The 12,778-nt window shown below is 55.3% G+C and overlaps 1 protein-coding gene across 1 annotated transcript in view; it reads right to left on the bottom strand.

Annotated features, from left to right (window-relative positions):
- Positions 1-12,778, bottom strand: part of TRABD2B (TraB domain containing 2B) — a 204,152-nt gene that overhangs the window by 24,113 nt on the left and 167,261 nt on the right. The window contains exons 3-4 of the mRNA XM_029949086.1: positions 9,432-9,578; positions 2,991-3,165 (exon numbers count right to left, since the gene is read on the bottom strand). Of these exons, the coding sequence (XP_029804946.1) occupies positions 2,991-3,165; positions 9,432-9,578 (322 nt within the window). The remainder of the gene's footprint in view (positions 1-2,990; positions 3,166-9,431; positions 9,579-12,778) is intronic.

Below are 12,778 nucleotides of genomic sequence, written 5' to 3'. Positions count from 1 at the left end.
AGTCTGCACCCGATGGTCTAGGAAGGCCTGGGATGGGACTGCAGAGGCACCCAGGCAGAAGCGTGGGAGTGGAGTGGGGGTGTCCAAAGGGTGTCTGCAAGTTGCACGTTGTCCAGGGGTACCTGTCCTAGTGCTGCACATAAATCTTCAGCTGCCACAGGATGTGGGACTCGGGAGTCACGTGGCCATAAGGATGCAGTGAGGGAGGCATGGACTTTTCTCGCTCTGGACTGTGTGTGGACACATTCCATGGCAATACAGAGGCCATCACAGATCTATACAGCTGGACTCCCTGACTACACATGAGAACAGAGTCCCTGGACCATAGCTCCTGGGCCTGGGGTCCAGCCCTGGCTCTCTCCCTGACGTGCCATGAACTTGACCAATGTCTTGACCTATAGGGACCTCAGTCTATCTGGAGCTAGGATGAGGGGGGCAGGCTTGAGCCTGGAGCTTGAAGGCCGCATGCAGCCTCGAAATTCTCAGGTCAAGGTCAAGGGTAGATGTGCAGTGCAGGGTAGAAAGCTTGTTTCAGGAGTGGCTGGGCCTCTAGTACAGCTGCCAGCCAGGTCTGCACGTGGCTCTGGGCTTGTGTTATTGGCTAGCAGGTCTCCGGGAGCCAAGGTGGGGCTCACATGGCCCTGACTTCCCTGCTGCTCTGTCCGCCAGGCCCAGAGGAATCCAGGAAGAGAGAATCTGGCCAACATTCATCCACCTGTTTGTTCCTTCTCTCATTCTTTCCTTCATAGGCTCGTCAAGCTTGACACCTATCACATGCTTCTACAAACACAGGAGGAGTATGTGGCATGTGCCCTCCCGGAGCTCAAGGCAGGGCGGGCGGGGGGATAGGGCCAGCAGCAGCCACCGGCTATGTCGTGGGGAGCAGCCTGGAGGCAGTGGAGGCTGAGCTGGAGCGAGGAGGCTGGAGCTGATGGAGGCTTGGACTTGGAATGTGGCCATGGGGACGTATGGTGTAGATGGACAGGAGTCATTTCGGTGGTCTGTCGACAGGACCGACCAGGGACCAGCTCGACCCCAGAGATGGGAAGAAGCCAGAGGAGGGCATGGTGCCTGTGTGCTGGCTGAGGCCCTGAGGACTTGGATTTTAGGAGAAGGCAGCCAGTGTCCAGGGCCACGCACATTGCTGTGATTTTCATCTCCAGGCTTTCCTATCTCCCCATCCATGGGAGAGAGCTAGCCTCAGACCCTGGCTGGCTCTGTCCCCAGACCCTGGGACAGGTGGGGCAAGGAGACCCTGCCACGCAGGCGAGCCACGTGGAGTGCTGGGGCTCTTACTGGACTCCCTCAAGGATCAGGCCCCTCCGGAGAGATGCCTAGAGGCTGGCATGCTTCAGAATGGCTCCCCTTTTGTAGTCCCTGTGGGACCATTCTGGAGCAGGAACTCAACCTGCTAGGGTGGCAGCTGGCTGGTGAGTGAGAGGGCGTGTTTGGGAGCACCCCTCCCCTGCACCTGGCCCCAGAGCTGTCCTGACTCATGCCAGGTCCCCAGTAGGTGTCCTGCACCTGAAGGGAAGCCTTGTCCTCTCCATGTGGTCAGTCAAGGGCCTACTCCTGCTGGCTTCTCCCGACTCTCCTGCAGGAATCCCTCTCTTCTCTGAAAACTATTTGAACAGCACTTAGAATCATCAATGGCCCAAGCGCTTTCTGAAGACTTCTGTTCAAATGAGTAAACTGAGGCTGTCAGTGGGGATGGGATCCATCACAGGCCATACTGGGCTATGGCAGCTCCAACATGAGTTGGGACTCTTTCTACCCAGCTGCAGGTATGGCGTCACAGGGGCTGATCCACGAGCCTGTCCCGTGCCAGGGGCCACGCAGGAGGGATGACAGGCACAGTCAGAGGATACTGGCTCTTCCATTGAAGGGTATTGGGTTGAATGGTGGGGCGAGGGTTGGCAGACCTCATTGAGGGTTGCATGGACGGCTTGAGCAGGCAGCCAATGCATGGGCAAGGGGCCGGGAAAGGGAAGGCAGAGAGGCAGTGGCAGCGAGGGCCCCTCTAGGCGTGGTGCCCCCGGCTTCATTCTCACAAAGCAGGAGGTGGACTGTGCCCAGGTTAGCAAGAAATACATTTCTATTGCTGTGACTCTTGAGCAAAAGCTGACGAATAACAGAGGCAAATGCAATACCCTGGTCTCATCATAGACATCGCTGGGAGACAGCCATAGGGAAAGGAAGAAGGAGTGAGGGAGAAGAGGGAGGAACAGAAAGGAGGGACAGCGAGGGAGGTGCTGAGCAAGCCCTAAGCCTGGACATCTAGACTTCCCTTCTCACAAAGAGGCTAGACCCTCAGGAGAAGCATCAAGTTCATGGTCCATGGTGGGACAACAAAATTTGTATTAACTCTCCTGAGGCTGAGGATGGTGAAGGTACCTGCCATTCTGAGTTCCCACCACTAGGTTACTTACATGTTACTGCTGATCTTTATAACTCTTCCATAAGGTAGATATTTTCAACTTATCACATGGTCATTGCTATCTCCCCATTCACAGAAGAGGGCCCTGAGCCCTTACTGGTAGTGTGCCAAGGTCGCATAGCTTGGACGGGGCTGGGCTGGGCTGTGGAGCTGGGACATGGGATGCCGGAGCCCACTTTCTCCCCAACTGGCCCCACGTCCCTCACCGGCTTGGCCCTGGGTCCACTGGGGGCGGGGGTGGGGGTGGACAGGGTGGCTCAAGGCTGGACAGGCAGTGGGAGCCGGCTTTGGCTCTGGGCTCTCAACACGGCCTCCTGGGGCAAGAAGGAGCCACAGAAGTCATCCTGGCCTTGGCAAGGTCACTTCTTCTGCCAACGGGGCCTGTTCCGGAGGAGCCCTTGGCCAGAAATGGGAGACCTGTGCTGTGTGGCCTCTCCTGAACCATTCCGGGCCTCTACTTTTCCTTCCTGAAGTAGAGCTCAGGAGAGGGGCTCACCCATCTCTCAGCCTTTAAGGATTCTGCACGCAATCCCTGCCCCACTCTGGCCCAAACCTGCTCCGAAGGCAAAGAAGCAGATCTTGTCCTCGTTCTCCTGCAGAAGTGCCATGACCCTCCTCCCCATCCGCTCGTTCCTCTTGTGGATGAGCTCGTGGCGGAAGTAGCTGTCGATCTCCTGTGCCGTCACCTGCTCATGCGGCGGGAGGGTGGTGTTGATGAAGCTGGGCAGCTGCAAAGGCAAAAGAGGCTGCCTTCAGTGCCCTCCGGGGCAAGGTGGGCCGTGAGCAAACACACACGGCCCAGCCGCGCAGGCAACTTACCTTTATCTCACGGCCCCGCAGGGGGCTCTCCACTTTCTGTGTGGTTTTAATCAACCCAAAAACGCTCTGAGAGGAGTGTTGTTATTCCAGTTTCACAAACGAAAACAGCGAAGTGGAAAGATTCAGGGACAAGTGCAAAGTCACAAGGCTAGTGAAGGAGCAGCCCGAGGAGGAGAGCCCTGGGCTGCGGCCTCCCACGAATCCCTCCCGTGTCTCTGCCTGGTGGACCCTCAGCGTCCAGAGGAGGAAGGCTGGGAGGCGGGGTGGCTCTGAGCTCCTTGGCTGTCCTGCCTCCGGCGCCCAGCCCGGTGCACAAGGAAGTCAGGTCAGTGAGCAGGGCTGGAGGGTCAGCGGAGGTGCCTGGTGTAGCAGAACCGCCACAGGGTACGGGATCAGGCCGGCCTAGATTCAGGCCTGATTCTCACTCTGTGTGACTCTGGCCAAGTTACTTAACTTTTCTGAGCTCTGGTTTCCTCATGTGTAAGATGGGGATTATCTGTGATGGTGGGTGCTGTGTTCAGCCCAGCCCACCCTCCAGAGATGACAGGAGAGGTCCCAGCCTCTGGTTTTCCCCGGGCCTGAGCCCCGGTTGGCCACTGCCGTCTCTCCACCCCAGCCCCACTACTCCAGGGCATAACCAAATCCCTTCTGTCCGTTTTTGAAAACTTTAGCTCCAGGACCATGGCTTCCTCCCATAATGAGGGCTTATTCAACAACCCCTGGAACTTTCCACATTTCTTAGCTCTGGGTTAGCTATCCACACCCAGGTATGTGGCCGGGGGAAGCTCCACTGACATGTTGCTAAACTAGGCAGAGAGCTCTCTGAGTCCAAGGGACAAATCCTTTGTCATTCCTGGGCCCCAAGTGCCTGACACAAAGGAGGTACCCAGTGAGGTTTCTGGAACCTTGAACATAAAGTGGTTCTGTCCTTCCTCACTGCACTGTCTCCTCCTGGGTTCTTCCATTCCTAGTGTTATGTCTTTCCAGCCTGGTTGTTGGGTCCGGGCATGTCCAGCGCTGTGGACTCCAGTGGTGGGTGGGGCCTGAGAAGAAGCCATGAGCCACTGAGGAAACTGAGGCAGGGAGTCAGAATATACTATTTCCCTAGAACCCCTCACTGTCATTCCACCTCCCAAGCTCTGTGCTCAGGATATCTTCCATCTAGAGTCTCCTCTTCTATTTCTCTCTCTTCCTCAACTCAGGCTAAAGCACAGAACATGAGGCCTAGCTCACTAATGGGCAAGCTAGATGGAGAGTGGTGTAAGAAGACTAAATTCCTACAGGGTTTAGTCCCCAAGGGTCATGAGGCCCAGCCACATGGCTTTTAGAGCCACTGACAAGTTGTCAACACTCCTTCTGAGGAAAATGGAGATGTCAGGAGAGGCTGAACCTTCAGGGATTTGGACAGGGCTAGGACATCTGTCTCTGATATCTGCTGGCCAAGGACCAGCGTGTTCCCCAGAGCGGAAGGGGAGAGACTTCTCTGCCATAAAGGACTGATTCGCTGCTCTGGAATGACAAGGCAACAATATGACTAATGTAACCTAAACTTGTTCAGTGCACAACCTGCACAGCTGTATACAGCAGCTCTTCCAGTGCCCAATCAGAGTTGGTGCGTGGGGACTGTTTGGCAAATGGATAAATGAAGGCATAGAGCTCTCACCTCCTCCATCAATGATGAAAGGGATGACCAGAAGCCCTGACAAAGCAGGTCACACTTGGATTTGATGCAGCTACAGGAAAGGCTTCTGAGTAGGAGAGGAGCTGCTCAGTAGAGTTCTATCTGGAAACATGGCCCTCTTTGTTCCTCAGGTGTGGGAAGGGACGTGGGATGATGTTATACCAAGAAATAAACATCTGTTCAGTCAGTGAATGAATGAATGTGGGTCCTGAAGTCAGACAGCCAGGATAACCTGCGTTGGAATCCTTCTTTTGCCACTTACCAGTTGGGTTGTCTCTCTATCACTAGCAAGTCACTGGTGCCATCTGAGACTCAGTGTCCAAACTAGTAACATGGGACTAATACATGCTGTGTAGGAATTAAATAAGATCAGCTTTAGAAAGAACCTATTAGCACAGCGCTAAGCCCAGACAGAGTCCTGACTAAGTGTCAGCTTTGTGGAACGAGCCTGGGGACTGATCTGGCTTCATCACCTCGCCCCTGTGATGACAGAGGCTACAGGGAAGGGTGGCCTTGGGCAGGGGGTAGCGCTGGAGATGACAAAGAGAAGACTTCAGAGTCATCAGAGACCCATGAAGGCAGGATTCTGCTTCCCTTCCCTTCCCCCAAGTGTCTCCTCTGCTTCCCAACCATGAACGTGCATTTGTGGAAAGATGAATCTCCAGTCATTCCTTAGGGAGCTGAAAAAATTTAACAAGGACAAGAACCAGAAAGTTCAGTGTCAAAGTCACCAAGGAGTTGGGCTAGCCACTGGGGTTTCCCGGGCTGCCTGGCAGCTGGCTGGCGTTTTCTGCTTATTTCAAGCTGATGGGCCCTGGCTCCATGCCAAGGATGGGACTTGGGTTGGGGCCCAGGCTGAGATGGAAACAAATTAATGATGTCATTAGACTTGTCAGGAGCCTTAAATCTCCTGTGATAAGTTTAACTGCAGGATGCATCATAGGATTTTAAAGAGGGCATGTCAGGTCCCTGGGGCTTTAGAGCCATAGGTCTGAGGTGGGATGGTGAGATAGGCCAGCCAGAGCTGTGGTGGGGCTGCAGGGAGGGCCTTCAGCATAGGCTCCCCTGGCCAGGATGGCGTCAGGTCTGGTGGTCAAGTGCTCAGGTCTACTAATGTCACTGACCTCAATGGCCTCAAGCCGCCTCTTTAGCCATCCATCCCACAGAACCCTTCCAAGACCTTCCATGGGTCCGGCCCTGTGTCAGGCTAGGGGCCACGGCAGCACCTTCTGACGGGGTCTCCTGACCTTGGATGGGGCTCATGGCCCAGAGAGAGTCAGAGCCCTGTGGGCTCCATGCTTGACAGGGGTGTGGGAGTCTGGAGTAGACATCTAATGGATCACCGTGAGCCCTGATTTATCTAGGATAGTCTAGGTTCACTGCTAAGGTATACTGCTCCATGCCTGTTAATGACTCAGACTCTTAATTATAGTTGACCTTTCACTCTCCAAAGAGCCTGGGTCTGGATAGTAGATTTGTGGCCACTCTACACCTAACACAGCCTGAGGGCTCGGATGCAGCTGCCCGGGGATGGGGCCTTTGGGTCACCCTGCTATTGCAGGGCATTGATGGTGCAAGTGACCTGGGAGGTTGGGACATAAGCCACTGCTGAAGGTGGGATGGGGGGGGGGGGCGTGCGGAGAAGCAGGACAGATTAAGGCTGAGGTGCACCCAGTGCCCGTCCCCCATCCTGGGCCCTGTACTTGTCCCGCCCCAGCCTCTAGAGGCCACTTCATCGTCCTCTGCACTGAGGCCAGAGGCATCTTTTTGACCGCATCACCCTCCAGCTTGAGCCAGGGCTCCTGCCCCTCAGCAGGCATTTTCACCCCCATTCCCCTGCTCTGCCCCCTGCTCTGCAGCTCTTTCCGCAGGCCCCCCCACATTCCCACACCCCTACCTGGGCAGCCTGCTCTGCCTGCCAGCCCCTCCCATCTTCCCTGCCTGGTAGACTCGTTCTCAAGCCCTTCCTCTCTGACTGTAGGCAGTGACTGTACCCCTGCAGCCCATGTGTCCTCAACCTCCCACAGCTGTAGAGGCCTCCAGCAACAGATGCAGACCCATGTCACCCGGACCTTTCTCCATCAGAACATGAGCACTGGATTTAGCCTTGCTATCCCAACTCTAGGCTTTTCTGCATCTGGGAACAGGGTGTCTAGTCGCCCCCTGCCTGTGTACCCAGAGGGCAGGGGAAGTGCAGCCTGGGTTGCTATTCCAACTTGAGTGGACCAATCCAACCACACCCGCTGTCCTGCTTCAAGTCCGGGCACTGCCTGGGGACCCCAGTGCAGTTCACCCACCAGAGACAAATCAGTGGTCCTGGATGCAGGCTCAAAGAACACGTAAGCTTGCTGTCTCCCCTGAAGTCACCCAGTTCCTCCCTCTTTTCGGTGTCACAGCAGCCGCAAGCACAGCAGGGCCCTATCCTGCCCAGCCCTTCATGGCCAGGCCGTCCGGGGTGCTGATCAGGTCCCCTCGGCCACAGAGCTCACCAGCCTCTCCCCCCAGCAAATGACACAGGTCAGGGCTCTGGCTCAGAGCTCTTGGACACCCAGACTCAGACTCGGAGCTCTCAGAGTCCTGAGCCTCCTCTGCAAGTTCTCCAGATCCTTCTCTTCACTGTCTACACTGCACGGAGCACAACACATACCCACCTTCGCTCCCTCAATGGCTGTTCCCTGATACTTACACTGCACCGTGCTCTGTGCTGGCCACTGGGATGGAGAGAGAGGAGCTCCGGGTCTAGAGGGTGGCCCGCACACATAGAACCTTTCCACCTGGTCCCTGGCTACACCTCTGGCCCAACCCACACCCCTCCTCCTGCTCTCTCTTGCCTCTGCTGGAACATTCCTCTTCCTCCTGTCCGTGGCCAACTCAGGCTCGTCTCTGACCTCTCCCCTTGCAGGCATCCTTCCTTCTTGCCCCAAGTCCATTTAAACTCCTGCCCCTGTCAAAGGCGCCAGTTGCACCCTCTTCTCTCCCTTGGAGCAAGGGTCACACTTGGATGCCATTGCTTGGGAAATGTCCCCATCTTTCCTAGGAGACTGTTAGCCCCATGTGGGCAGCTTTCTCTGCCACCCCCCTCCTGCCTCACATCTCTTTTCATTGCACTGTTCCTGGTATTTACAAACAATTTCACTCATTCATTCAGCAACTGTTTACTGACTCCTGCCGTGCCCTAGCCAATCAGAATAGACTGATGAACACAGGTGCAAACACCTATCCTCAGAGAGCTTATGCTCTAGGGGAGATGGACAAACAATGCATCATCACTTACCAATGAATCACAATATGTAAGCATGCGAAGATGATAAAGAGCATGGCGTGGAATGGGGTGGGCAGGTCAAGGAGCGGAGCATAATAAAGGGGTTGAGAGAGGGGGAGCAGGATCAGGCTGCAATTCTAGTTCTAGTTCGGGGAGTTGGGGCCCATCTCACTGAGAAGGTGATGTCTGAGTTAAGATGGGAGCGAGCCGTGGTGATACCCAGGAAGGGCATTCCTGGTGGAAAGAATAGCCAGGGCAAAGGTGAAGCATGCCAGTGTGCTCGCGGAACGGCACGCAGGCCCATGCAGCTCCAGTGGTGAGTGTGAGCGGAGGGCAGAGGACACGGGGTGGGGGGTGGGGGAAGACCCTGGGGCCACAGAGGCCATTAGAGACACTGAGAAAAATGGGGAGCCGCTGCACTGTCCTGAGCAGGGAAGTGGCCTTTTCCTGAAGGAATGGTTAACCAAGCACTGTGACAGGAAGCACAGTGGGCCTAGAGGGGCCTAGGGGAATATCTAACTCCACCTAGGCAGTCAGGGAGGGCTTCTCAGAGGAGGTAACAATTGACTGTGGCCAAGTAGGAGGAAAGGAAGAGCGAGGAGCCTGAACAAGGGCGCAGGGGCACACACAGGTAAACGGCATGTAGTTCACATCAGCAGAATAAGGTCGATGTGGTGGGGCGCCTGGCTGTGACAAGGTCAGCAGAGGGCAGGACCCAGAAGGCTTCAGCGCTACATGAAGTATCTTGGAATCTCTACTGAGGGCAATGGGGACACCTGGCGGCGTCATGCTCAGCTCCCCAGGGTGCCTCTCACCCTGCCCAGCTGGGGTAGTCCTCCCCCCAGGGCTTGACTCAAGACAGAATGCCGCCGGCTGGACTGTCGCTTAGGCTCTCACCACGAGCTGTTTTCCCCCCTGGGCTCTAACTTCCCCAGATGCCGAACTGAACTCGGAGGCCTCCCCGTTCTTAGAGGTTAAGCTTCTGCCACACATGCCCGGGAACGCAACAATGAAGTGGCGTGGGCTTGGGCCAGTCTCTTGGATTCATTGAGCCTCAGTTTTTCCCATCTGTAAAATGGAATACCAGTAGGTCCTGCTTCCCACGGTGGAGAGAAGACTGCCTGAGCCTGGCACATAGTAGATGTCTAATAAATTCGAGGCAGGTTCACATGGGCCTGGCCTTCGGCACTGGGGACCCAAAAGCTATCGGCGTGGGAGGAGGGGCGCCTCACCTGGGACGTGTCATGGTTGAAGATCACGGCGTTAAGATCCCCGCAGTTGTAGTGCTTGATGAGGTCCTCCGTGGTGTAGGGGGCCTGCAGGCTTCCGGCCCGCACACTCTCGTGCTGCAGCAGGGTCTGGTTCAGGGCAAACAGCACCTGCGCAGAGGAGACAGAGACGAATGAGGGCTGTGCTCCGGAACCCTGGCCGAGGGCCCGGGCCTGGCCTCCTTGCTCTGGACCTTGGGGCGACAGGCCCCGACTGAGAAGGCATGCGGGGCCCGACACCAGCCCGTGCAGCCCGAACGCATGCACCGGCCTCTCCGCATGCTCAGCCTGCTGTCACCTCCAGTCCTTGGCCCACACGGTCCCCGCTCCTGTTCCGGCTAGCAATGTCTTATCTAACAACGTGGCAGAAGGAGACCCTACTTGTGTCTGCATTTTGGAATGAGGGGTGAGTTTTTCCTTTGGCTTCTTTCTTTTCCTGTGCTTAGGAAAGTTCTAGAATGAGCACAGACTAAGTTTGTAACCAAGAGCACTGTAAACAAAGCAAGACAAACAAAAAAAACAAGCCAAAAACCCACTTAGACGTCAAGGCCCAACCCAAATGCCCCTTCCTCCAGAAGTGGCCCTCACTCCAAGCAAAGGCCTTCGGAGCCGGGCCCCTGCAGGCACTCAGCCTGTTTCCTGAAGCTCCTCTGTGCTCCGGGCCACCATTCCAGGCCCTGGAAATACAGCTTCGCTCTAGCCAGGCCTGCCTGGAATCAGGATCATGAGGGGTGCTCTGCAAAATTGTCAGATGCCCAGTCCCCATGCCCAGGATTAGAGTCTCTGAGGTGAGGCCCAGATGTGTATTTTCAGCAGGCTCCCTGGGGACATTAGATGTCTGATTGCTTTGACGTGCGGACCACGGCTCTAAGGGAACACGACCTGCCCAAGGTAAGAGGGCCCTGAGAGATCTCCTAAAATGTCCCATTTTTAGGGGCACCTGGGTGGCTCAGTTGGTTAAGTGCCCAACTTTGGCTCAGGTCATGATCTCAATGTTCCTAAATTCAAGCCCTGCGTCCAGCTCTGTGCTGACAGCTCAGAGCCTGGAGACTGCTTCAGATTTTGTGTCCTCCTCTTGTTCTCTGCCTTACTGCCACTCATGCTCTCTCTCTCTCTCTCTCTCACAGACACAAAAATAATAAACATTAAAAAAAATTAAAAAAAAATTTTAAAACTCCACAAATCTGATTGTCTTCCCTCTTTTCTTTTGCTCCAAACTTTCACACGTACCTCCTGCCCTTGGAATAAAGGCCTAGCTCTTCAGTAGGGCCTGAGAGTCCGTGACCTGGACCTTGCTGTGGTCAGTGACTTCATTCCTTCTCAGCCCTCGTGTCTCCAAATACCCGACTACTCAGCACTCTTCTGTCTCTGCTCCACACACACTGCTCTCTGGTCATGGAAACCTCCTGCCTCCGATCTCCATTTGTGAATTCAGATTTGGCCTTCGAGGCTCTGCTCAAATGTCTTCCCCAAGAAGTTTCTCTGACCACCTGGGGGCTGACTTGGGCCCCTCCCATACCCCCCCCCACCCCAGAGTCCCCACGTGTGGCAGACTGATACTGTAATGGCCCCAGATCTTAACCTCTCCCAGTATTCATGCCCTTGGCCATGGAACTCTTGGCTCCCTCTCATTCTGACATTCTGACCCTGGACTTGCTTTATAGCCAATGGAATGTGAGTAACTGCGACATACAGAGGCCTGTAAAGCACCAATGGCTGCTGTCGCCTCTTGTCCCTCCCCTTCCGACAGCAGCCCACTCAAGCTCACCAGAGGACGAGCAGAGCTGAACTGCCTCAATCGTCTCACCAAGGTCATCCCAGTCCAGCCGACAGATGACGCGAGTAAGCCCAGCTGAGCCCAGCAGGGCCCACCTGCTACCGGGTCCGGACACCTGAGCGAATGCTCAGTGCTTTGCTGCCCGGCACAGTGCGGTGGCAGATACGTGATCCGCCATGCCTCTCTCCACCATGCCGTGGGACACCATTGGGCTACCTGGCTCTCCCATTAGGCTCTGAGTTTCTGGAAGATAAGACTTGCATCATATTTATTTTGTATCTGCAGCTGTCAACACAGTGCCCGGGAAAGCGAGGATGTCACTCCATCCTTTCCCTAGCACCTTAGTGCCACCTAGTGCCACCTGCTGAGGTCAGTTACTTTATAGTTCAAGGCTACTCATTAAGCCCTCCAGATTTGCTCCTAGAACTTAGGCCCTCTGTCTGCATTTGGGGCATGCCACTACCATGTGGCGGACGTTTCCACCAGTGACATCAGCCACATGATTCCAGAACACATAACCTGAACAGAAAAGCTCATGTGATAAGGTACTTAACTACTGACATGGACAATGGGACCAAGCCCATGCTCCAGAGAGCACGTCTGCTGATCCCCTCCTACTTCTGTTTCTGGGGGGCAGGGAGCTGGATCCTGCTAGGGTGTGGCAGCCCGGAGGCTCGCCCTAATGAGCCGGCGGGAGATGAAGTCAGACCCCACCTCCGGGCCTTCTCCAGGCTCTGGCAACCACCCTGAAATTCAATCTGCAGCCACCTGGTGCAGAGTGTCGATGGCAGCATGGTGGCCGTGATGAGTCACAGGAGGCAGTGGTCCCGTTGCTGTGGATGTCACTAAGGCAACAAGCACTTCCTCCCACACAGAACATGCCTTGCATAAAAGTGTTGGAGTCAAGCTGGAGTGCTCCCCAACTCGGGAGGTGGGGCGGGGGGGGCGCTGGGGTACGCAGGCTCCCTGTGGCCACACCCAACCGCGGCATGCACCTGCCATCCTCAGAGTTAGAGTCAGCACCACCTGGCCTATTCAGGTGCCCAGAAGACCTGGCCAGATGGGAGAGGGCTCCCCTGGGCCTTCCTAGAAACATGGCATCACTTCTGCAATCACGGGGCTTTTGTGACGCTAGGAGGTGTTTCAGCGACTTAAGTGTGGTCGGATCTGTAGGCTGGGAAGAGCAGTCCTGGTATGCAGTAAGAGTCGGAGAAATACTGGGTAAATAAAACTTGGAAGAAAAGAGTCCAACTTCTTGAACCTTGCCAGATTAGAGCTGGAAGGGGCCCTATAGGCCATCTGGTGCAGTGGGTTTTTTTTAAACCATTTTTGGCCATGGAATTCTTTTTTATTGTTATTGTTTTCTTTTCTTTTCTTTTTTTAATTTTTTAAATGTTTTATTTATTTTTGATACAGAGAGAGACAGAGCATGAGAGGGGGAGGGGCAGAGAGAGAAGGAGACACAGAACCGGAAGCAGGCTCCAGGCTCTGAGCTAGCTGTCAGCACAGAGCCTGATGCGGGGCTCGAACCCAC

The sequence above is a fragment of the Suricata suricatta genome, chromosome 8, assembly GCF_006229205.1.
Source record: "Suricata suricatta isolate VVHF042 chromosome 8, meerkat_22Aug2017_6uvM2_HiC, whole genome shotgun sequence".
Classification (NCBI taxonomy): domain Eukaryota; kingdom Metazoa; phylum Chordata; class Mammalia; order Carnivora; family Herpestidae; genus Suricata; species Suricata suricatta.
This window is presented reverse-complemented; position numbering and strand designations above follow the sequence as displayed.